This window comes from Aotus nancymaae, unplaced genomic scaffold, assembly GCF_030222135.1.
Source record: "Aotus nancymaae isolate 86718 unplaced genomic scaffold, 86718_ANA_hifiasm-v0.15.2.pri h1tg000004l, whole genome shotgun sequence".
Taxonomy (NCBI): domain Eukaryota; kingdom Metazoa; phylum Chordata; class Mammalia; order Primates; family Aotidae; genus Aotus; species Aotus nancymaae.
Genome location: NW_026988415.1, coordinates 54,388,746 through 54,416,335, shown reverse-complemented (window position 1 = coordinate 54,416,335; position 27,590 = coordinate 54,388,746). Strand labels below are relative to the sequence as shown.

The 27,590-nt window shown below is 33.7% G+C and overlaps 2 protein-coding genes across 3 annotated transcripts in view; one reads left to right on the top strand and one right to left on the bottom strand.

The window, feature by feature from the left end:
- PCDH11X (protocadherin 11 X-linked) overlaps positions 1–27,590 on the top strand; it is an 826,171-nt gene that overhangs the window by 128,352 nt on the left and 670,229 nt on the right. The gene's annotated exons all lie outside the window — the stretch shown is intronic.
- On the bottom strand, positions 16,181–17,050 carry LOC105725536 (KATNB1-like protein 1). Its single transcript, XM_064360334.1, has one exon. It carries the CDS (start codon positions 17,048–17,050, stop codon positions 16,181–16,183), a length of 870 nt encoding a protein of 289 aa, XP_064216404.1.

The window sequence follows — 27,590 nt, the reverse complement described above, 5'->3', positions numbered from 1 at the left end:
ATAATGTCAAACTCCCAGGTTCGTTGTGAGAATTAAATTAGATAAACTATGAGATGATATGACTGGGACATAACAGACACTTGATAAGCATTATGCCCCTCCTTCAGCAGTTATCTCAACTAACCTGCCAAACTACCTGGTAGGCAAGTAATGTTAGCGTTATCCCCACATCACAAACTAAAATAGGAGACTGAGTTCCAGAGTTGCAGTGATTTGCTTAAGCTCAGGCAGTTGGTAAGTGGTCTGTCTGGAATTTTACCAAGATTGGCCTAACTCTCAGTTCCCAGTTCTTTCCTGTCAGCCTTTCTGCCTCTGGCATTAGACCTCAGATGCCACCTCAGTAGTAGTTTATCAACTCATAAGATTTGAGTCATTATGCATGGCATTAAATATATAATTAATTACCTTTTTCCCATTCTTTCTCCAAAGGCATAGGGAGATATTTTGTAAGTATAACTCCATTTTCTGAATTACCTATAAATTACTTTAAGGGGGAATTTTATAATAAAATCATAAGAATATGACTTAATATGTGATTTTAATATTAGCAATTTTACTCTATTATCACTCTATTATCTTTGAAATTATAAACACTTTATTCCATGATTGTGGATGGATGTCTTACAGAGATAACTCTAACTAAAATAGGCATCCCAAGATAAAACATAAAGACAAAATTTAATTTTTATTTGACTGGTTTCAGAATACATACTACTTAGGCTTACCAGGCATACATTCATGAAAATAAATACCTAAAATACAAGATGGTATGGGAATAATTCCCATTTTAGAGTTTGAAGAAAGAAACTAGAAACTAGAAAGGGCTAGCGTAAATTGGGAAAGATTCATGGAGGAGATTGAACATGATTTGGTCCTTAATGCAGGATTTGAAAAAATGGAGAGAAAGGAAAAGTCCCAGTTGGTAGGAATTAAATAAGCTAAAACATATGTCATATTTCTGGAGCAATGTTCTTAGCTACTGTTGAGATACATTTAGGGAGATATTAGGGCCATATTATTGACAATTTTGTGGAGGCAATAAATAACCAATGAGAGAAATTTTTATATTTATTTTTGTAGTACTGTTTCTCATATGTCCTTCTCAAATGGGAATTTTACATCAACCATCTACACTTCCTCAATTCCCATTTGCTCTTCAAAATATCTTAATCTAGTCTCTATCCTCATCCATTCACTACTCACATGTCTCATGCAGTTAGCAGCGGCCTCCTATTTGCTAAACTCAATGGATATTTTTTATTTCCATCTTTGTGATCCATTTGACATTTTTCCTCTTTCATTCGCTCCTTTTGAAGTTCTATTTTCTTGGCTTGCATGGTGATATTCCCTTCTGATTTTTTTTTTGGCCTTCTGATAATTCCATTTCTTTTTCTGTGTGGTAATTTCATATGTCCACTGTGTAAGTGTTAATTTTTATTAGAGTTACATCCTCAGCCTGGTCTCATCATTTTATACTCTCTCTGTTGGTTTATATATGACCTATATCCTGATGAATTCTAATCTCTGTACATAGTCCTGGCTTCTCACCTGAGATTTTGACTGATATATCAAGCTGCCCTATAAACATCTCCCCTTCACTGGTCCATGGAAGCTCAAGCTCTATTTGCTCCAAATTGGACTGATTCCCTTCAACTTCCTTTTCCCAAATCTGTTTCTTACCTACATCAACTGATAGAGTCACCATTCATTCAAGCCACTCAAGTTAAAAATCTCAGTAACATCTTGTGCTTCCTTCTCTCCCCGTCCCCTTCATTCCAATTGTTCACAACTTTTTTTCTGATTATACATTTAAAATGTTTTTAAAATAATGAAAATGATAGAATGTAATATTTTTGAAAAGGTACTGCATGCAAGTTATGGTGCCAAGAATCTAAAAAATATTAACTCATTTAATTTTCATATTACAGGGACTATTTTTCCCATTTCACTTATGGGAACAATTGAGCTTAGGAAGGTTCATTGTCTTGCTATATGTCCAGATAGTATTCACTAAAGCTGTTATTTAAATGCAAATGTTTGCACTCCAAATTCTATACTCTTAAACATAACAATAGCATTTATTGCTTCCTATCTCTATTCCTGTATCCTATTTTAAGTTCTTTTCATATTTTATGTGGACAATTGCAATAGCTGCTTAGCTGGCATTCATCATATCTCTAATCTTGTTTCCTTCAAATCAGCTTTCAGACAGCCAATGAATATTCTATTTCACTTGCAAATCTCATCATCCCACTCCTCTGCTTAAAATCCTTCATTGCATCCTCATAAGTTTCAGTATAAATACCCTAGATTTAAGTATACCAAACACAACTCTCCATAGTGTAGTCTTGTGCTTAGTTTTCAGCTTGAGGTCTCATTCATCCCTGGGTCATAGTTTACACTTCAGAGATATCAAATTCCTTGCAGTTTTCTACTATACAGCATGCTGGTTTTAGTTTCTGCAAATTCATTCATATTTTTTATAGCAGAGACTTGCTCTTTGCTATTCTATTTACATAATATGATTAAATTCCACGGAGTTGTTCTGACTCAGCTCAGGCTCCTCTACATGTGTGTGTATGTGCGTGTGTTTGTGTGTGTGTGTGTGTGTGTGTGTGTATAAAATCTTTCAGTAGGAAAAAATATAACAAATATTTTGAGATGATTAATTAAAAATTATAATGAAAAATGGAAGCCATGTTTGACAGTAGGAAAACCAGCTAGGAGAACCAGAAGAACATTGCCTTAAGACCAAAATAAAGGACAAGGGCCAGGATTAGGGTAGTAGAGTTGGGAACTGAAAATAGGGGCTGACGAATGAGATAGTATGGGGATCAAATAGAGTATAATTTCTAGTGCAAACTCCAAAATTGAAGGCAGTTTACTAGAGATTAGCAATTGGAGTTTGAACTAAGGTAATCAGGAGTGTAAGTTGTGTAAAGAAGTAGGAGTTGAGGAGATGGAGAACAAATGTTAAGATGTTTTACATGTGAAAATGGCAAAACTCTAATTCCTTTTAACTATGGGACAAAAGGGTGAGAAGATGGGTGTGGGGATTAAATACTTTGAAATGTAGGAAATAGCATATGATAAAGCTGTTATATTAGGTTGGTGCAAAAGTAATTGTGTTTTTTGCCATTTGCGTAACATAAAAGTAACGGCAAAAACCACATTTACTTTTGCACCAACCTAATAAAATAAGTAAATGGATATTTATCACAGTTGAACATATGCTGGGAATATAGTGTGAGGTTAAAGCAGCAGTACGACTACATATTTACATTTTGTCATTTGGTGGAAGCATCCAACTATGATTAACTGATTAATAAGCAAAGAGTTTCTTCAGCTAGAATTCAATTTGGATATTATGTTTCTCAAGAATAACTTAAATAACTTGTTATTTAATTGTTGGTAATTGATACCCATCTGACTATAAAATAGCATAAATTAATTGTAGAAAGCTTGAAAAATACAGATGAATAGAGATAAAATAGAGAAGAAAAAGAGAAATTACCTACAATCCTACCAACTCAATGATAATAAATGTTAATTCAGTGCATATTTGTCTGGCCTCTTTCAATCTTTTTTCTATGTGTGTGCCCATGCTTTTTTATTTTATGAAATACTCTTCTCAAATTAGATGTTTGAAAGCTATATAATATTGCATCATATAGATATTCTGTAATACATTTAGAGATCCAATATTAATGAATGTTTTTTATTTTTATGCTATTATAAACAATTATATAATGAACCTTCTTGAACATAAATCTCTTTGTGCATGAATCCAACAGCCAACAGTATAATTCACAAAGAAACACTGGAGGCGATTCCATTCAAATCTATTATAAGCTAAGATCACTATCTGTTTAAAATTGTTTTAGGCATTCCATTTAAAACAATAGTACAGGGAAAAAGAATAAATATTAAAAAGAAAAATATAGTGCTATTAATATTTATTGTTTATAGTGATCTTCCACCAAGAAACTCTAAGAAAAACTTCTGGCAGTATAAAGAGGAACAGCTTTTATTTTTTACTTTTTTGTTTATTATTTTATTATTATTATTTTGAGATGGAGTCTCACTCTGTCACCCAGGCTGGAGTGCAGTGGTGTAATCTTGACTCACTGCAGCCTCAACCTCTGGGGCTCAAGCTATTTTACTGCCTCAGCCTCCCAAGTAGCCTGGACTACAGGTGTGCACAACCATGCCCAGCTAATTATTTTAGTTTTTGTTGGGACAAGTTCTCACTATATTCCCTAGGCCGGAAGAACAGCTTTTAGCAGTCAACTTTTGTGATGTGTAGTAAAGTCAGTAATTCTACTTCCAGAAATTTATTGTACAGATAAATAAGAAAAATATTTGAAAGCTACTAAATTTTAAAAGAAATTTTTATACCATCTCAACCATTATCAATGTTCTAATGGATAATATGTCATTATTAAATACTTTTCTTTTTAATATAATAATTACTTTTTGTATAAAAGTAATTTTATAGAGAAATTCAGTTTACAAGTTTAGATTTATATTTTTTAACTATGTTTTATGTCTAATTGAAAAATAATGCATAATTAATAGTGTTTTTTTCCAATACACATGATATTTTCATTTTTCTTTCTGTTATTTTTTCCCTCTGTGTTAGCTCTACACATTTTTTTACTAAGCTATGAAATGATACATCAACTAATTTTCTCAAGATTTGAAACTTTTGTTTCTAAAAAATAAACTAAATTGTGCCTTTTTCTAAGTGTTTAACTGTACCAGGGTACCAGTCAGAAGAAAAGAAATCTGCCCAACTTATATTGACTTTTGCTGCATAATTTCTATGTAAGTTAAACAGGTTTATAATTCATTTGTTCTTAGACTTCATATATATGATTAATCATTTGTCATTTACATACTTCAAAATTACTGCTTCAGTCAACTCATGTAGAAGTATCATGGACTTTATAGTTTTCTATGTACATATAAGATCTTTACATTTGGGGGTCATAGATAAAGACTAAACAATTTTAATGTAGTTGACCCATATATTCAAAATTGTCATAGAGAAGATATTTTTAGCTTACAATTTGCTGTAGAAGATGACGCCAACTTACTACAGATATGTATAAGTAACTTTTAACCTTATGTTAATAAAATTCAACATCTTGAATATTGTTTCCTATGCTGCATATGGGCAGTCAACCTATCTAATAAGCAATTATACACTGAGGATTCTTTAGCATTTTCCCATTTTGTTTTCATTTAGAGTAATGAAGACTTCACCTTCTCCCACTATTAGAATAATGCAAACAAGCTGAATTATCAGTGGCACAGTATGTTAACCACTTTGATAAAAGTGACCTTTTATTTGATCAACATCTAGACCAGAAATTAACAACACAGGCTGTACATTAAAATTACATTTGGAGGTCAGAATGTATCTTAAGAAATTCTAATAGAGGTCTGAGTTAAAGCCTAGTTATCTTTGTTTTTTTTTAATCAGCCTGACAGGTAATGTATATGAGCAAACAAGGATGATAATCACTGAACATAAACATACCTGCATCCATGAATTGAGTGCTTATCCACATACGTGAAATATTGCTCATTAAAAACCTTCTACTCACTAGACGGAGCATTTGAAAGGCAAACACAAAGCCTTTATTAGCTTTGTATCCCTAGTAACTAGCTTGGTTTTCAGCACATAGGCACTCAGAAAAATTAATTAATTAATTAAATATGGTCATATGAACTCATTAAATTAATGAAGAATCTTGGTATTTGTTTGATTCATAGGTAGTGACAAAAAAAAGTTTGTGAAATTTCTTTTTAAATATCAAACACAAAACCACTTTGGAACAAATTTTTATTATTCTTTTACTCTTTTTGTCAAAGAAGGATAAATCACTTGAGGAAAACCAAAAATAATTTTTTCTAGCAAGATATTTTGGCTAATTATGTGCTAATGAACACACTGTTTGTGACCAAGGAATAAATTTTAGGTACCTCTGCCAAATTAATGCCATACAGACAATATATAGTTTGTAATGCTATTTTTAAAAGAAAATGACATGACTAGTAAAAGTATAAAAATTATGTGTACTACTACACTATTTACACTATTATACTATAATTCTAAAACATAAGCCGTTATTACAGTGATTTTAGTGTTTTTGTAAATAGTTGATCTTAAGATAGAGATAGGTGTATATGGTAGTTATTTTTTATTTGCCGAGTGGATTCTAAATTTCTGTTACTTCCCCAAAGAGCAACCATTGGTACACTCATGCATGTACATGATACACACCACACCCTCAAGATGCAAACATATATGCATACACACACACACACACACAGAGAGAGAGAGAGAGAGAGAGAGAGAGAGAGAGAGAGACTGACATGAATTTATTTTAATAGACAAATATAGATATTCAAATTGCCATGGTCTTAAATAGTACCAATGCTTTTCTATTTATATTTTAGAAAATCAATTTTAATATATTGCCAATGTCAAGGACAGCCATATGTATTTTAGTAATTTCTTTAACAGTTTTTCAAACAATCACAGTTATGTAATTCCTTTTTTTAACTTTAAGTTCAGGGTACAAGTCAAGTTTGTTACATAGGTAAACTTGTGTCATGGGGGATTGTTGTACAGATTATTTCATCACCCAGGTATTAAGTCTAGTAGCCATTAGTTGTTTTTGTCTGGTCCTCTCCCTCCTCCCATGCTCTGCCCTCTAAAAGACCCCATTGTGTGTTGTTCACCTTTATGTGTTCATGTGTTCTCATCATTTAGCTCCCTCTTATTAGTGAGAACATGTAGTATTTGGTCTTTCTATTCCTGTGTTAGTTTGCTAAGGATTATGGCCTCCATTCATGCTCCTGCAAAGAACATGATCTTGTTCTTTTTCAGGACTGCATAGTGTTCCATGGTGTACATGTACCACATTTTCTTTATCTGGTCTATCATTGATGGGCATTTGTGTTGATTCCATGTTTTTGCTATTGGAAGATAACCTAGGCAATAGCATTCAGGACATAGGCATGGGCAAACATTTCATGTTGAAAATCAGAAAAACAATTGCAATGAAAGCAAAAACTGACAAATGGGCTCCAACTAAACTAATTGTTTAAACTAAATTGTTTCTGCACAGCAAAACAATTGAGTAAACAGGTAGCCTAGAGAATGGAAGGAAATTTTGAAACAGTGCATCCAATAAATATCTAATATCCAGCCTCTATAAAGAACTATAAGCCCACTTTGGGAGGCCAAGGCGGATGGATCACCTAAGGTCAGGAGTTCAAGACCAGCCTAGCCAACATAGTGAAACCCCATCTCTTAAAAAAAAAAAAAAATGAACTATAAGCCTCTATAAGGAACTGATTTCCAAGAACAAAACAAACAACACCATAAAAAAGTGAGCAAAGAATATGAACAGACACCTCAAAAGAAGACTAATATGTGGCCAACAATCATTTGAAAAAAATATCAACATCACTGATCATTTAAAAAATGCAAATCAAAACCACAATGAGATACCAACTCACACCACTCAGAATGAGTATTATTAAAAAGTCAAGGCCAGGAGTGGTGGCTTACACCTGTAATCCCAGCACTTTGGGAGTCTGAGGCAGGCGGATCAACTCAGGTCAGGAGTTTGAGACCAGACTGGCCAACATGGTGAAACCCCATCTCTATTAAAAATACAAAAATTAGCTGGGCATGGTGGAGTGTGGCAGTAATCCCAGGTACTATTAGTAAATCATAAATAGTTTAAGAATATAGCATAAAATTGGAACATGCCATTCTTTCCTCAATAAAATATAATGTACACAAAATATGAAGCATTTACTTATTTGTAAGCAATGAGTTTGTTGACTTACTGTGAAAAGTGAGTTAATTTTAAAAGAAAAATTACTCAAAGCAATGATATATATTTAGTAATTGAATGCTAGAGAAATAAAATAGACATATTTAAATAAGTTACTCTAGCAAACCCACATTTTTCCTAGGTAGTTTCAAAATTGAGATAAAATCTCTTAGAAATCCCCTGTCTCAATCCTTATTTCCACCGTCATATGACTGGAATTACGTTTCATAATATAAGAAATATCATTATACTTTTTTTCAAAATATCAGGGAGTATAAAGAACCTTACATTCTCCTTTTGACAGATAAAAATAGAAAGGATTTCTTTATTTTAAAATATTTATAGAAAAAGAAAACATTATTACAACAAAAATAACTTTTTTTTCCCTTTGTTTTTTTCTGAGATGGAGTCTCACTGTGTTGTCCAGGCTGGAGTGCAGTGGCCTGATTGCAGCTCACTGCAACTTCTGCCTCCCAGGTTCAAACAATTCTCCCTGCCTCAGCCTCCTGAGTAGCTGAGATTACAGGTGCCCGCCACCATACCTGGCTAATTTTTGTATTTTTTAGTAGAGGTGGGGTTAGCCAGGCTGGTCTTGAACTCCTGACCTCAGGTGATCCACCTGCCTCGGCCTCCCAGAGTGCTGGGATTACAGGTATGAGCTACCACATCCGGTGAAACTTTCAAATGTATAATACAGTTGCTACTAGAACTAAGAAATGAGACAGATGGCTACACAATAACAGTGCAGGACTTAGATACTCCACTGCCAGCACGAGACAGGTCATCAAGGCAGAAAGTCAAAAAAGAAACAATGAACTTAAGCTATAGAACAAATAGACTTAACAGATATTTGCAGAACATTCACCCAACAACTGCAGACTATACTTTTTTTTTCTTTAGCACATGGAATATCCTCCAAGATGGACTATGTGATAGGTCACAAAACAAGTCTTAATACATTTGAGAAAAAATTATATCAAGTATGTTCTCGGAACACAGTGGAATAAAACTGGAAATCAACTCCTAAAGGAATCCTCAAAATTATACAAATATATGAAAACTAAATAATCTGCTCTTGAATTATATTTGAGTCACCCATAAAATAAAGATGGAAATTTAAAAATTATTTGAGCTGAACGACAATGGTGACATGATTTAACAAAACCTCTGTGATACAAAAAAAAGCAGCACTCAGAGGAAAGTTCATAGTATTAAATGCCTACATCAAAAAGTCTGAAAGAGCACAAGTAGACAATCTAAGGTTGCACCTCAAGGAACTAGAGAAACAAGAACAAAACAAAGCTCCCTAGTAACTGATATTACGGGTGCACACCATCAGACCAGGCTAATTTTTGTATTTTTAGTAATGACGGGGTTTCACCAGGCTGTTCTTGAACTCCTGACCTTAAGTAATCTGGCTGCTCAGCCTCTCAAAGTGCTGGGATTATGGGCATGGCCAGTACACCCAGCTTTTTAATTTTTTTTTATATGTCTTAGTTTTGTTTTCATATCAGGCTAATACTGGCCTCATAGAATGAATATGGAAGTATTCCATTCTCCTCTGTTTTTTAACATAGTTTGGGAAGGAATGCAATTAATTCTTCTTTAAATGTTTGGTAGAATTCAGCAGTGAAGCCATTGAGTCCTGGGCTTTTCTTTGCTCAGAGGCTTTCTGTTATGGCTTTAATCTCATTATCTGCTATTGATCTGTTCACTTTTTGGGTTTCTTCATGGTTCAATCTCAGTTGCTTGTATGTGTCTAGGAATTTATTGATTTCTTCTACATTTTCCAATTTATTGGCATATATATATATGCTCATAGTAGCCAAATATGATCCTTTGAATTTCTGTGGTATCAGTTGCATCTCTCCCTTTTTGTCTCTGATTTTATTTATTTGGATCTTCTCACTTTTTTTCTTATTTATTCTGCCTTGAGTTTTGCCAATTTTGTTTATCTTTTTAAAACAACTTTTCATTTCATTGATCTTTTGTATTGTTTTCTTCATTTCAATTTCATTTATCTCTGCTCTGATTTTTATTATTTACTATCTTCCACTAATGTTGGGTTTGGTTTTCTCATGATTTTCTAGTTATTTATTATGCATTGTTAGGTTAATTATTTTGTTTTTCTTTTTCTTCTTTTTTGATATAGTCAGTTGTAGCTATACATTTCTCTCTGAGCACTGCTTTTGCTGTATCCCATCGATTTTGGTATGGTATGTTTCCATTATCATTTGTTTCAAGAAATCTTCCCATTTCTTTAATTTCTTCATTGACCCACTGGCTATTCAAGGGCATATTGTTTAATTTCCATATATTTGTACAGTTTTCAAAATTACTCTTGTTATTGATTTTTTAGTTTATTCCATTGTAGTCAGAGAAGATGCTTGATATTATTTCAATTTTTAGACTGTTTTAAGACTTCTTTTGTGACCTAATATATGGTCTGTCCTTGAGAATAATCCATCTATTGAGGAAAAGAATGTGTATTCTGCAGCCTTTGGATGAAATGCTCTATAAATATTTATTAGATCTACTTGGTCTCTATACAGATTAAGTTTGCTGTTTCTTTGTTGATTTTCTGTCTGGGAGTCTGTCCAATGCTTATAGTGGATTGTTGCGCTCTCCAGGTATTATTGTTTTTAAGTCTATGTCTCTCTTTAGCTCTCATAATATTTGCTTTATATATCTCGATGTAGCAGCATTGGGTGTATATATAATGACAATTGTTATGTCCTCCTGCTTTTTTGGGCCCTATGTCATCATATAGTGTGACCTTCTGTGTCTCTTATAATTTATGACTGGAAATCTATTTTGTCTGGTATAAGCATAGCTATTACTTCTCTTTTTTGTTTTCCATTGATGTAGAATATCCTTTTTACATCACTTTATATTCAGTTTATATATGTCTTTATAGGTGAAATTGTTTCTCGTAGGCAACATATCATGGGGTCTTTTTTTAAAATCCATTCATCCACTCTGTCTTTTGATTGGAGAATTTAGTCCATTTTCATTCAACGGTATTATTGATAAGTAAAGACTTACTTCTGCCATTTTGTTGTTAGTTATCTGGTTATTTTATGGTCTTCTTTCTTTCTTCTCTGCCCTCCTGCCTTCTTTTCAGGGAAGATTTTCTCTGGTGGTATGATTTAATTGATAGCTTTTTATTTTTTATGTATCCATTGTATAATATGTTTTACGATTTGTCTCATCATTGTAAAGAAACTTCTTGGTGAGCATATACATTGGTCTCTTCAAATACATTTTGTATGTTGTATCACATTTTTGTTCTTTTTTGTGCAAATACTAAAAATGGAAACGTCCATTTTGTACATCTGCAATTGTTATTCAGCATAGCATCTTTACCAAAAAAAAATGACACAAAATTAAATAATATAAAAATCAGTCAATGTACCTTATAGGTCTGAGACAAGGTTGAGGTACAAAAATTAAGAGTCATTCACTTTCAAGATCATTCAAATGCCATGATAGAGAAGCTTCCTGTCTCACTGTGCTCCTGGCCTGCATATATTGAAGCAAACCTGTAGAAAATTAATTATTTTTATTAATTCACTCAAAAAATAATTTTAATCTTCTCTGAGAAAATACTCATGCTTGACCTAACAAAATGAAGGCTATATATCAGTATTCCTTTTAATACAATCATTACACATGGAGCAAAGTATACCACCATATTGATGTGTAGCAAACACTAAAATACAGATGTACATAAAAGTAGAAAAACTTCTCTCAGAAATAATGACTTAGCTACAAAAATCAAATCCCTGTGTCATGTCCATGAACATGAATATTAAATATCTTAAAGATGAACTGAGGGCATCAACAATTTGAATAAATGCAAACAATTTGTGCCAGAAGACTACAGAATCAAAAGCAAAATGGATCAAACTCAAGCTCTACTGATTAAAAATCACAGGTGATTCTTCTTTTAATTTTGATCATCATTATAACATTATAATCATTAGAAATGAAATTACAGAGCAGGAATAGGACTTATAGTTGAAAAGAAAAATATCATATGTAAGCAAATACAACTTATTAGCCCCATCTCTAAACTGTATCCATAAATTGGAAGGAGCATTACCAACCAGGTAAAAACAAGCCAACTCAGAAATTGGATGAAGGAGAGACTAGTCAAATCTACTGTCTGTTACTGACTTCAATAATTTTTTTCAAGACACTAACCTGCCTCTTCAATTGATATCACTTAATTCATCCTTATTTTGCTATAGATAATGCCAGTAAGCATACATAAAATGTACACACACACACACACACACACACAATAACAAAGAATCTGGTATTTGGGCACATTCTGAATATTTACTTAGATTTTTCTATATTGTTTTTTAGCTGCAGGATCCTAATATAGCTTTGTTAGTCAGGGTTCTCCAAAGGGGCAGAACAAATAGAATATATGTATATATAAAAGGGAATTTTTTAGGGAGAATTGGCTCACACGCTTACAAGGTGAAGTCTCACGATAGGCCATCTGCAAGCTGGGGAAGAGAGAAGCCGGTAGTAACACAGTCTGGAAGCCTCCAAACCAGGGAAGCCAGCAGGAAGCTTTTATGCCCTAGAGCCCTAGAGCCACTGGTAAGCTGCTGCTGCAAGTCTCAGAGCCCAAAGGCCAAAGAACCTGTAGTCTGATGTCCAAGGGCAGGAGGAACAGAAGCAAGCATCCAGCATGGGAAGAAGAAAGGTAGAAGACTCAGCAAGCAAGTTTATCCCTCTTCTGCCTTCTTTCTTCTAGCCATGCTGGCAGCCAATTGAATGGTGCCTACCCACATGGAGGGTAGGTCTTCCTCTCCCAGTCCGCTGACTTAAACGTCAGTCTCCTCTGGAAACACCCTTATAGACATAACCAAAAACAATGCTTTTCCAACCATGTAGGCTTCCCTCAATTCAATCAAGTTGACACCTAATATTAACCATCATGCTACCTATAATTTGATATTTTTTAATGCCTGACAAGCTGTTGAGAACAAACACTTTCTAACTCTAGCAAATGACAGGTTCCACAGTCACATAAGCAGTTTCTCTCTTCCTTAATAGGATTTCAGAAACTCTGATAATTTGACATGATGTATTTTTAAAGCTCATTTAGGTCTATACAAAGATAGTTGATTTTATATTTATTTCAGAAATTTGCAAACACCTAGGAAATTTTGCATGTTCATTCAATGTCCAGTAATGAAACTAGCTAAGTCAGAATAATTAAGCTTATCTCTAGAGGTTGTTTTTATACAATTAATTGAATGTATATGAAGTAAAGTTGTTATGAGCACCCAAAGACTCTGGACCTAGTAATATGGGAAGTCCCATAGTTTATTACTTCCATGCCTAAAAGGAAAGTAGTATCAATTAATTAAGATATGGGTCTGCATTACAATCATTTCCACATTAGTACATTTGATAACTCAGTCATTCAGGTATTATTTCCCTGACAGTTGTTATGGATATTTGGCTATTTAAAATATTAATTATCTTTGCCTTGTGGGATTCGTAGACAGTTGCCAATAGAAGAACATAATGCTTGTATACCAGTTGGGATGTGATTATTGAAGAGAGACACATCGTTTTCTATTTGTGGACCTCCCTGGGTCTCAGTTTCTTTATCTAAAAAAAAAATGAATGTTGTATTAATTTTGGAAGTTGTGTAATAAATTACCACTAACTTAGAAGCCTAAAACCACTCATTTGTTATCTCACAGTTCTGTAGATCAGAAATCCAGCTAGGCTTGGCTGGGTTCATTATTTAGGGTTTCACAGGCTAAACTCAATATATTGGCCATGCTGACTCTTATCTGGAGTCTATAGAGAATATGCTTCCAATTTCATTCAGGTTATAGGTAAAATTTAGTTCCTGAGGTCCTCATTTTCTTTTTATTTTCTTTCTTTCTCTTGTTTCCTTCTTTCTTTCCTTCTTTCCTTCTTTCTTTTTCTTCTTTCTGTTTCTTTCCTTCTTTCTCTTTCTTTCTTTCTTTCCTTCTTTCTTTCTTTTTGATGGAATCTTGCTCTCTTGCTCAGGCTGGAGTGTAGCATCGCGATCTCAGCTCACCACAACCTCCACCTCCAGGGTTCAAGTGATCCTCCTCCCTCAGCCTCCCAAGTAGCTGGGATTACAAGCTGGTGCCACCTCACCTGGCTAATTTTTGTATTTTTAGTAGAGATGGGGTTTCTCCATGTTGGCCAGGCTGGTCTTGAACTCCTGACCTCAAGTGATCCACCCACCTCAGCTTCCCAAAGTGCTGGGATTACCAGCATGAGCCATCACACTCAACCAAGGTCCCAATTTTCTTACTGGTCATCAGCAAGAGGCCATTCTCTTAATTTCTAAAGATCACTTTATGTCCTTGATTCATGAACCCCCCACCCCATCTCAACAATGGAGAAACCTTCTGCATGAATTCTCATACTTCCAGTCTCTCTGACATCCTATTCTCTACCAGCTAGAAAAGAAATACTGTCTTTAAAGGGCTCCTGTAAATAGGGTAGCCCTACCCAGAAGATTTTCTTTTTGATGAATGTGAAGTCGACTGGTAAGTGACTTAATTTCATGTGCAAGATTCCTTTTGCCACTCATTGTAACACAATCACAGACATCTCATCATCGTCATAATCCCAGAGACTAGAATGGGTGTCTTAGGGGTTTTGAGGAGCATTTTAGAATTCTATCATAAAGGGATTGGATGAAAATGATCTACTTAGTTCTCAATATTCTCATTTTAATCAGTCTTGTCTCTGGAAGTAAAGTGGACTCTGGATAATCCATTACATGTACCAATAATTTTGGGGGGTCTTCCCTTTTATTTCTGTCTCAAGTGAAGAAACAAAAAATAAAATATACCATTCTATGTTCTCTATGTTAAGGAGAGATTTAGTTCTTCAGATAACTCTGCAAGAGGTAAGAGGAGTACATTACTAATGAACAGAAACTTCAGCCCTACCAAAAAGATAAGGCTGCCGTTTCACAAATAAACTAAGTCTATGAAATAATTATTCGCAAAAAGAGAAAAAGGAAAGGAGAAGCATTCCATTTGCATTAAGCATGGTGTTAGTCACATTCATCTGTGGTCCCATGATTTTGTCTAAATCTGTAGATGTTTAGGCAAAATATATCTACAGTTATATGCTGTAGATGTTTCTATATCTACAGCACATATCGCATAGTAGGTTGGATAATTAATGTTTTGTGAGTGGGATGCTAAACGTCATGATATCTGTGAACATGTAGTTTTTATTAGAAAAACATGAGTATACTTGGTATATTTTTGTAGAAATACCTATGCAGAGCATAGATTCATGTGTTTTGCAATATGGTTTGGGATACTTAATTACCTGTAAAATATGAGTTTCCCTAGTAAGACTGTTTAATCAAAATTGATAAAATTGTATTAAATGAACAGATTTATCATGGATTTTTAAACGTATTTTAATTTTTGAAATTGTAATACTATACAACATTTCCGTTTAAAACATATGTTATTACTGTCATTTTTTCCCATTCATATATTTATTTTCAGTATTTTTTTCTAAGTTTCCCTGTCATTTTCATTTAGTGTGCTATATTTAATTATGATAGTTAACAAGTTAAAAGAAATTATTGCCATTATTATTATTTAATTTTAACATGGAACTGGGGGTCATTATTCTAAATAAAGTTAAATTATTATCAGTATTATTATCAGAAAGAACTTTTACATAGTTTTATGAATTTAACCACTATACTTATAATACTTTTTTTCAGTCTGAACAAAAAAAAATTAATGTTGATTTTTCCATGTTTTAAACTTTCAATCTTTTCAACGTAAGAAAACAGCTGCACACATTTAAGTGTTTTTTTCTTAAAATAAAGTATAATCTTAACAAAGTTAATGATGATTGGTCTTGGTGGTTCCTAGTAATAAGTCCTGTCTTATTTTTTCACATAGTATAGATTATATTCTTATGCAGGATTGCATTAAAATCCAGTAGTTCTTAATGTTACCAAATAACCATATAACTCCCAAATGCAGCAAAGGTGAACAATCTTCATAGTGCGTTTTGACCTCCATGAAGTTGAAGCTGCTCCTTTTGGATATTTTCCACTTCAATGTGAAGTAGATTGTTGGGGTTTCATTAGTGGTTTCATTATGTGGCTTTTTAAAAGAAAAAATACTTTTGATTTCTTCCACAGTTCACAGTTCTCAGACCAGACTTTTTATTTTTTTATTTTTTTATTTTTAAATTTTTATTTTTAAATTATGTAGTTCAGGGATGTTTTGAAAGACCAAATGCTCATTAGTAGATGAAATCTCTCAATGTAACTGGAATAAATAAGCATCTACATCCTTAACTATATTACCAGTATATCCTGGAACCAAAGTAAGATGGTTTTCCTGTTCCCATAATCCATTTAATTGTTGTTTTAAAATCTGAGTATTTCCTTCATTTATAATTTCTCTTTTGGATGATAGTTCTGACCACAACCTTTTAGTGACTGCTTGAAGCCAGTTTAAACCAACTATGACATATTCTTCAAATGTGCTTTTAAGTAGTGACTTTACTAGAGCCAACAAGTCTACACAGTAGCAAAGTGAGATATATTGTTTTTCTTCCTGTAAACTATTGGTGGGCACAGGAAGGCACTCTACTACAACGCCAAGGTCTTCTATCCTCAACAAATAATCTGCAAGTCCACTTATACTTCTCTTTCTCCAGAAAGTTAAAGCTACATTCAATCTCAAATTCCTGCTGAACAAAACTTGGGCCATTGTTTCATGGTCCTGAGAAACCTCAGGAAAAAACCTACTGTGTTTTAATGATAGGGTTTCTGTCTGTGAAGAACCAGAATCACTGGAGTTAACTAAGCATCTTCGACTATCATGGTGTAATTTTTCAGGCAGGTGGCCTGCACAAACCAGTTCATTTTCTTTATTTGCCATGTCACAGCCCCTACTTCCAGGGAACTTTCTGCAATAGATCACTTTACACAGTTTATCTGGTCTTTTCACAGTTTGTCCAACTGTTCTATTTATGTAAGCAGCCAACTGTTTTGGAGATTTCTTAACCTCCTTCATGTTCTTATTAGTGAAATTACAGATCTTTTTTCTAGGAAGATCAATGAAATGATCCTCAATCTTATTACGAAAGTTCCGTTTTTTAACATTGTGGGTTTCCGATGCCATAATCTCTTAAGCACCCGCGCCTCATGGTACCGCAGCGTCTCAGCCCAGCCCTGTCGCTGACGATCCCCCTGGCAGCCCAGACTGTCCCTCGGCTTGGGCCGAGTCCCACTCAGGGCCATTCAAACGCAGCCGCGCGAGGGGCCCGCAGGGATATCTGTACAATACTTTTTTAACTGACCAAGAAAATAGAAACAGAGAGCACTATTAAAATAATGAAATTAAATTTTATAAAGCAGTAATTTTAAGGAAGTGGCTATACTTATCACAGAGCGATTTATGAACAGTGAATTTTTAGGTAGTAATATCTGTTCCAGTTCTGTGAACAATCTTAAACCATAAGTAATTAATATACAAAATGATTTGGAAAGTGCAAGAGGTTTTTGAAATGATTTCACTTAGCAATGTAACTGGACTTTTAAATCTTCCAATCAAATTATTTAGAAATTGTCAATGATTCAAGTCAACCTTCTCAAAATATCCTAAAGATAATTGTGGCACTTTACAGTTTTCATATCTTCATTGGTTGTTTGGTAACCTCTAGAGGTAAAGCTAACCCACAGACAGAATAGTGGAAATTTTTTGGCTGATCATGTATATTGCTTTCGGATTAAAAATTACTTGAGTTATGGGTCATTCAAAAAGAACTAAGGTATGTATTGAGGATACCAGCCACTGTGCTGGGTGCTTGGAATACAAAAAAGTTATTCTCCCCCTGGATAAGTTGTCAGCTCAGTAAGCAATTATAAGTTGTAAGATTCATTAGTTTAGTGGAATTTTTTTCTCTTATGCACGGCAAATTTTAAAATGTTTTTGTAGCTTTTAACATCCAGCTAATGAAGCTAATTATTTTTAAAACGTATTTAGCTAATTTTGGTAGCAAAGGAGAGGGCCAGGATATTCAGAGATCACAATTGTTATGAATAAAGCATTAAAGCTATGCCATATGTTAGAATTTTATAAAATAAAGCTAAAAGGCATTGATACAACACATTTGTAAAAACTGCAAATTCAATTGAAATATGGAAAAATTATGCTCAAATAACAAATTATCATTTTAATTAAATAGTAAAAATAAACATACTTAAATAATTCAAATTTACGTATCCCAATGTGTATACAGGTATTAACAAATTTGGGTTCAACTGGTGAAGTATTAAACATATTCAAATATTCCTTCTCTCTAATCATAATGTAAGCAAGTTATATTATGTAAATAATTATCTGTATTCAAACAGCAGGCCATCTACTGCTCATGTTCACTAAAGAGATTTTATGTTCTCCTAATGAGAGTTTCTTTACCACTAATAGTTGACATGATGGATTCCTGTAAAGTAATAAAGGTTATACAATCAGGCCAATGATATTTCTTTTAATCTTAGTTTTCTGCAACTTGTTCTGTCTTTCAATTATTATTGAAGTTGCTTTCTAGTAAATAAATTTCTGAAATTAACATAGAATTAAAAAGCATCATTTAATTAACCGTAGGAAGTGATCTTACAGTTTTTAACATCTTAAAAATTATGTGAATTGCTTACAGGTAAATATCTAAAAGCACAAGTCATACATAAAACCGAGATACATTCATTTGTATGAAGAAAGTTAATTTGGGACACCTAATTGTTTCACTTTTGTTAAGATCTGCTTATTTATGTGTTTGTTTATTTAATAGTACTTCATTTATAGAAATTTAACTGTAGGTTAAATAGGTGCCTGATATCACTGTATTAATACTAAAATATAGTAATAAACTGCTGTAGCAATATTCCTCTTCGTCCTCATACCCATTAACGTCCCAAGCTCTTGACTCTAACTCCAAAGTAGCTCACCTATTTTCATTACCAGTGCTGCCATCGTAATTCAGGCACCAGTTTTCTTATTTTTGCTTATTTTATTTTATTTGCATTGAAGTAAAACATACAACCGCATTGCCTTTCACTGTACCTATTAAAATGACTTCCTAAATGTTTTCACTGGCTCCAAGCTATCTCCTCTTCAGCAGATTTGAGCAATTGGTATCAGAATCACCTTCATATAGTCATGTTCTAATAATGTCATACTCTTCTTCAAACTTCCCATCATTTACTGAAGAAGTTCCTTTTTTGTCCTGTAGCTAAAATCCTCCATGATCTAGCTACAATATGAAATTTCCAACATGTTTCTCAAAATCACTATACCTTCTATAACATACAATCTAGCTGCAATAGCGGCAATCTATAGAGTATGTTCAACCTAGAGACAAAATTATTTATTAGAATTTTTCCTATAAGAGTTCCTGATTTTAGAACTTGATCTTAGGATTACAACAGGTAATTTTTAGCTCTATGATGAAATAACAATTTGAGGGAAAACATTTTATAATATTCTGTATTCATAAAATCTTAGTACTTTACACAATGGAGATAAATTATATAATTTAAAGATGAGAATCTCTCTTTTATGAAGTGTGTACATTTTAATATATATATTACATTGTAATTCTATAAAAACATTAAATTAAAATATTATTATAAGAAAGTAGCATATAATTAATGAAAGATGATTCTGTCTATAAAATGCACTAGGCTGAGGCAGAAGGATTGTTTTGAGCCCAAGATTTAGAGGCTGCAGTGAGATATGATCAGACAACTACACTCCAGCCTGGGCAACAGAGCAAGACTCTTTCTCTAAATATATATATATATATTTTTCTATCATTCTTGAAGTTTATATATTTTCATCAACAAACATACATACAAACTTTTTGTCAGTTCTTCATGTAAACCACATGGAGAACTGAGTTCCTTATTCAGATAATTCTAGTGAGTTAAAAATCTGTCAATTCCTTTTTGTTAGTATATTATTGAATTCAAAATTATAGCTTGCCTTGCTAGCTATTACTGTTATATTTTTGTCATCATTATTTGTTGTATTGGCAAAGAAGAGAAACCAAAGAATCAAATAAAATATTTGTTCCTAAACTTGTGGGGAAAAGGAGATATCCTTTGAATATTACTGAGCATAGAACCTTGCCCCAGAGACCTAGCTTTCCAATAAGGAGAGCTACCATTGATATTGGGAACTAGACGTCTGGCAGGGATAATGTGCCTTGAGATTTTTGATTAATTAATTCTTAGATATATTTGAAGCTGAATTTGTTGATTCATTCATAGTTGTTAATCAGAGTTCATCACTTTTCTGCTTAGTTTTTTTTTTTTTTTTACTATTTACTTGTCACATTTTACTCCATTGCTTTTTTTTTTTTTCTTGTTCCTGAGATGCCTCTTTTTTTTTAAATTTATTTATTTTAGTTTAGGTGCATACTATATCTGGCATTTCTCCCCATGTTATCCCTCCCCACCTCCCATTGTCTCTCCCCTACCCCCCACACTGCCCCCTGTTTGATGCTACTCCATTGCTTTTATTATGATATATTGTTACCACATTTTAGTGAGTTCATTGGGCTTTCCAAATAAATTACTACTTAGTAAATAGTCAATCTTAAGTCTTCTCTTAATGGTGTGTGTGTGGGTGAGAGAGAGAGGGAGTGTGTGTGTGTGTGTGTGCGCGCGCGCGCACCTGAGGGGTTGGAGTGGAGAGTTAAAGGATGTGTCACAGTTAGTATTCTTCTAGTGATTACAGTTGCTTAAAACCTCAGTGTGCATGAGACCATGCTTCCTCTTAATTTGGAGGGTTGTATACAAAAAAGAACATTGAATTTAGAGCCTGTTAAGATTGATTTTGATTCTGACTCTGCCACTAATAGCATTGTGAATTTGGTTAAGACTTTTAATCTGCTAGACTAAGTTTCCTTTTTGGGAAGAAAAGTATGTTTATTTGTGCTGTAATTTCTGTGTTGTTTTCATCTTGAGGAGATGAAGTATAAAAGTGCTGTGCATTTACTGAGTAATATTACAAGCAGAATGCCACATATTATTAATTGAAATTTTGTTTCAAATGTTTATATACAGTAGAATTTTTCCAACTCAGTGTTTATGTGCTAAACTTCTAGAACGAATATGTTTATTTTGCACCTAAACATTGGAAGATACGAGGAGAAGCATATCTAGATAATGATAGATACCAGTAAGCTAGGTGTAAAGTAAGATGTTGTTGATTGAGAGACATTGTACTTAATCTAAAATCTGTTTCAGGAACATTGCCATGAGGATATTTACTGCAAAAAATGTTTGTTTTTTTTCCCACATTTTGTACTAATGGTGGAATTTTCACTTTTAATAAAAGAAAGTTATAAATTATTTCAGGGAATTTTTGTTTTATTAAACCTCCTGGTAAATCAAACTGAGTTTTATGGTTTTGCGTGTGCAGGGTATTTTAAAATTTATTATGGGCACATGATAAATGCCTACTAAAACAACCACTGGTGTTCTAGCTCTCTCTCTCTCTCTTTTCAAATATTATGAAGAATTGTACTCCACAGAATAGCATTTAGGATGATGTAGACTTAAGAGAGAAATGCATGTACCATCAGTACTTTTCACTGAGACAGTCTAGATAGGATGTCACCCACAGGAGGAGATACAAACCTTGCAGGGTATGGAAAAAATGAAAACTATAAACTTAAGGAATACAAAGGAACAAATTACTGTTCAATTCAGTAGGGATCTGTAATTCTCCACTGCTCAGGTGCAGATGAAAACTACTCAGGTCAGAATCAAGTTGTTTCTATAAGACATAGCTCTATAAATAATGAGCTGTTTGTTTCTATAAGAGATAGCTCTATAAGTAATGAGCTCTTCTCGGGTGAGCGAATCACTACCAATTGCCTGTTTAAAATGTCAGAACTGTCAAGGTCAATTGGTGTTCAGCTAATGGCTCTGACCTGGTGTCACACACAGTCTGTAAGTTAAATTTTAAGTCTCAAAAAAGGATTATGTTTGTTTCTAGAGACAATATTTGAATCAACAATGTTTTGGGTAATTCCATGAAAATGATGCAGGTTGATTGAAATTTAAAAGGTATAGACAATTGTCCATTAAAGTAATTACATTAACACATCAGGCTGATTTGAAATTAGTATTGAGGTAGAGTCAGAATATTTGCATATTTTTTCTCTGTCTTAACATCCTCACCAAAGCTTTTGGAAATTGCTGTTTTCAATGCACTTTTCACTCCACAACCAGGACACAAAGAGTGAGGTACTGGGAAAAAGAGTACCTTACCAGGAAGATAAAGAAATAACCATTAGAAAATTGTTCAAGTATATTATTTAATGAAATTGTCTTTCTTCTGTTACTTGTCTGTTTTCATATCTCTTTGTCACATTCTTAGGTATTTCAATAGTAATAAAAATTATCTGGTTAAAAAAAGAAAAAGAAAAAGAATGAAGGTTAGGTTTAATAAAAATTACTTTTTTGATAAAAATTACTTTTATGGGTTAAAGGAACAAAGTATGTTTCCTCTAGAAGCAGTTGATTACCCACTCCTTGTAACTTTTCATAAATTAACTTTCAGATATTTTTCAAGTAAATAACTGATGGGAACTCAGCTTGTTGAAAACTTGCTAGGTTACACATTCAACAAACCTGATGGACCGTTTTGATTATTTTTGCCCTTTACAGTGTAAGTGTGAAGTAACACTAATTAAAAGCTTTTCTACTGAATAATCCATGTGCATCACCTTGCAAAATTTCACTTAAGGGACCTATATTGACAAAAACACATTTATTCCCTTTGCTTAATTTCATTAGGGGGACTTCTCTTTGACTTTGTGGGAACATTTAGATTTTTCTCCAGAGCATGTTAGAGCACAGAACGATTAGCAGAGCATTTGAAGTAACCACAGCTCAGAGATAATGGGAATGAGCCCTATAGCACTGTGCAAGCACTGGGACCATTTATAGATGTTCTGTGCAATGGTGGATAAAATAGGGCCACACTATATTGTACCAAAGGCATTTTCTCTAGAGTCGTCTATAAGCCCCTTCTATTCTAAATAATTCAAACATGCATTTTGCATTCAGTAAACAATTGAAAACACAAAGCAATGAAGCTTTAAAAAGGAGTTTTGTTCAGTCAGTATACTCCTTTCAATTTTGAAAGGAAGGCAGATATATAAAATGATCCTGAATTACCTTCTCAGTTTCTAGGAGTAACAGTAAAGCATAGAAACCTCATTCTACCCCACCTATCCCTCCCTTACCAAAATCAAGAATTTTGTCTTTATTGTTGTTATAATTTGCTTCATAATGTTTTCTTGACAATTGAGACATTTTATACTGCATTAATTATTTACACTGTGTGTGAACATTAAAAGTGAGAAAAATATATTTGTTTAGAAAAAGATCCCTCTATTTTTTCTCTCACTAAATATAATTTTACTATTCTGTTAGTATGTTCCTAATTTGAAAAATTCTAAGTCTTAAGAAATCTTGGAATCATGAATTCTCTTTTACCTGCTCATTAGCAGACTTATAATTTTGGAAACCTCAGTTGAGATCCATATTGCCAGTTACACTAATTAGTCTATAATTTCAGAATCTGAGTACTTACAGGAAGCACACACTTGAAAAACTCTAGATCTACAAATGCTTTTCACTATATGGATTTCTGGAGTCACAGTATTATTCAAAAAGCAATAATAGCATTTACCACAAAGCTTCCAGTGATGGTTGATCTGTGAGTGAATTTCCCATTTACAACTTTCCCCCCAGAGGACTCAGAAATATTTGACCCCTCTTCATTTTTTAAAATAGACTTTAGGTTTTAGAGAAGTTTTAGGTTCACAGCAAAAATGAGAGGAAGTTACAGAGATTTCTCGTATATTCTCTACCCTACACATGCGTAACCTCCCTCATTGTCAATATCCCCACCAGAGTGACACATTTGTTATAATTGATGAACTTACATTGACGCATCAATATCACCCAAAATCCATAGTTTACACTGGAGTTCAGGTTTGTACATTCTATGGGTTTGGAAAACATTTATAATAACAAGTATCCACAATTATAGTATCAATAGAGTAGTTTCACTACCATAAAAATCCTCCATTCTCTGCTTGTTCATCCCCCCTTCCCCTTTTCTGCAACCCCTGGCAACTGCTGATGTTTTCTGTCTTCACAGTTTTTCCTTTTTCAGAATGTCATATAGTTGGAATCATACAGTATGTAGCCGATTCCAATTAACTTGTTGTACTTAGTAATATAGATTTAAGGCTCCTCCGTGTCTTTTTGTGGCTTGATAGCTCTTTTTTTTGTTGTTGTTTTTTAGCAGTGAATAATTGTTTCTGAATCTACCACAGTTTATTCACCTACTGAAGGACACCTTGGTTACTTTCAAATTTTGGCATTTATGAATAAAGCTGCTATAAATATCTGCTTGCTGGGTGTGTGTAAACTAAGTTTTCAGCTCCTTTGGGTAAATACTAAGAAATGTGATTGCTGAGCCTTATGGTGAATAGCATGTTTAGTTTTGTGAAAAACTGCCAAACTATCTTGAAAACTAACCGTAGATTCTCTCTCACTGTCAAGATGGCAATACATAATAACTCAGTCATTTTATGACTCAGTGTTTTCTATCATATAAGAATGACCTTTATTTCAGTTAGTATTTGGCATTACATATGCATGTATAAAATGTATAATTTTTAAACCAGTGTTTGTTTCATAATATTGTTAGTAGTTATGAAATGAGACAAGATCTGTTACTGTTAATGTTGGCAATATGTGTTTATTAAATTAGACATTTTAGATGTATAGTTTTAAAATGATAACTCACTGATAATAGCTAACCTGTATCTATCACTTAACTTTATGCCAGACGCCATCCTCAGGTAATATCTCACTTAGGTAATATTTTAAATTCTGTTTCTTCAGATTAGGAAACTGAAGCCTAGAGTGGTTAAATGACCTGTTGAAGATGACAGAGTTAGTAAGTGGTAAAGCTGGGGTTTAAACACAGTCTGTCTAGCTCTAGACTTTAAGACTATATACTAGCTGTGTTTAAGATGATTTAGATCAGGGATTCCTAACTCCTGGGCCGTGGACTGGTACAGGTCTGTGGCCTGTTAGGAACTGGGCCACATAGCAGGCAGAGGGTGGAGGGCAAAGGAGTGAAGCTTCATTTGTATTTACAACAACTCCCCACGGCTTGCATTACTGCCGGAGCTCCACCTGCCATCAGATCAGTGCTAGCATTTGATTCTCATTAGGAGTATAAACCCTATTGTGAACTGCGCATGTGATGGATCCAGGCTGTGTGTTCCTTATAAACTAATGCCTGATGATCTGACTTGGAACAGTTTCATCCCAAAAACTGCCCCTGTCCATGGAAAATATAGTCTTCCATGAAACTAGTCCCTGATGCCACAAAAGTTGAGGACCCCTCCTTTCAAGGACAGAATCTTAGGTCTCTATTATAAATGTCTTTCAGAGGATAAATCACTTTTGCAGCATATAACCCTTAGCACGCTGATAGGTTTCCTTTCTGGGTATAGAAGGGAGAGGTATCTCTTGACATATTCTCCTAGTATTTGGTGCATTTTCTTAGTTGCGACACTTAGAACACTGAGCAAATACTGTATAGTCAGTGTTAAACAGAAAAACAGAATCGACACACACACACACACACATGCATATATATATATATATATATATATATATATATATAGAGAGAGAGAGAGAGAGAGAGAGAAAGAGAGAGAGAGAGAGAGAGATTTATAATAAGAAATTGAAGCATAAGATTATGGAGGCTTGGTGAGTCCAAATTCTGCTGTATGGATTGTCAAGGTAGAGACCCAAGAGAACCAATGGAACTGATTAAATCTGTAGGCCATCTGCTGGAGAATATCTTCTTGCACAAGGAGACCCATATTTTAGTTCTATTCAGGCCTTCAGTTGATTGGATGACACCCACCTACATCAAGGAGAGCAACCTGCTTTACCCAAAGTTCACTGATTTAAATATTAAATGCAAAAACACCCTTCAAGTTGACTCATAAAATTAACCATCCCATGATATTGTAGGAAACATTTCATGTCATTGTAGAGTTATCACTTCTTTTGGGGAGGGTGCTATTTTGTCCTGGCTTCTATGACTTCATTTTTAACTACTGTAGATTTTAAAAACCTATTGTTATATCAGACAGCCAATTGATTGAAACTAAGTAAATACATTTTTCCAAAATATCTGTATATTCCATGTGTAATTCTGATTGTAATAGAATTTTTTGCAAATACTATATTTCTGATTAGTATATTTTTAAAAAAATTTAGTTGACAAATAATTGTACATCTTTATGGGGTACATACTGATGTTGCAATACATATAATGTATAGTGGTCAGATCAGGGTCATTATCATATTTATCATCTCAGACAGTTACCATTTCTTTGCGTCGCGGACATTCAATATCCTCCTTCTAACTATTTGAAACTATATATTATCTTTAACTGTAGTCATCCTACAGTGCTATAGAACACTAGAACTTATTTTTTCTTTCCAGCTGTCATTTTGTAACCTTTAACCAACCTCTATCTCCCCTTCCCCTCCACCCTTCCTACCCTCTGGTAACTACTATTCAACTCTCTACTTCTGTGAGATCAACCTTTTTAGCTTTTGCATCAAGAATGAAAGAAAGATCTGTTTTGACACATGGGAAATAAATAATCTAGATAGATAATGTGCTAAATAATACACTCACATGCATACATACTCACTTTATGTTTCCTGAATATGTGTGTTCCTCAGTAGAAGACAATATTTTTGTGAAATACTCAGTAAAATAAGGAAAATGTAGTCAATATGATCCCAAGAATCATCAGCAGTTAGAGAACATGGCAAATTCACCATCTAAGTGTCAAATGCTTTTCTAAGTGCTATACATGGGTTAACTCATTTCATTTTCATTTAACTATATGATGCAGTTTCCAGTATCTTCCCCATTTCATGAATGAGAAGACTGAGGAACAGAGGAGGAATCCAGCCTTTTTGCCTTTAGAGACCATTCTCTTGACAATTAAACTATAAAGCCTTTCAAATGAGATTTTTAAAACTTCTCATCGTGTGACTCAGTTGTAAACAATGTAATTGATAAGAGATTTTAGACAGAGAAAGCTGGAAGAGCTTTCATGTGTAAATCCTTCACTTTATCAATGAGGAAACTTAGGAAACCAGAGTAGTAGAAAGACTTGCTCTGCTCATGCAATACATCTTTGGTATCTGTTATACTTTTTCTGAGAAGTTCCCCTATTGCAGAAGGCTGGTGGGAGATAGGGAAGCAGGAAAAATAAATCGCTCTGAAACAGGCAACGTAACACCTGCAGAATTTGTTTCCAGCTTCTGATCTGCTACTTAATTTAGATATTGGCTTAGATATGAACATGAATAAGCTTCATAATTCATAAAGGTGTGGAGGAAGAAGAATTGTACTCAGGGCTTCATTGTTTACTAGGGGAATTTTAACATTCAGCCCAGTGTTTAAAGGTAGATTTAGTCTAACTTATAGTCCAAATAAATGGCCAGATAAAAGTACATGTATTTCTCTGCACCTATTTCTCAGTTTAAAAAAGAGTTGAAACAGACACTTAGCCTGGAAATTAAGT

Bases quoted from the DNA above. Each gene is read 5' to 3' on its own strand.
- LOC105725536 (XM_064360334.1), bottom strand. From the start codon at position 17,050: ATGGCATCGGAAACCCACAATGTTAAAAAACGGAACTTTCGTAATAAG.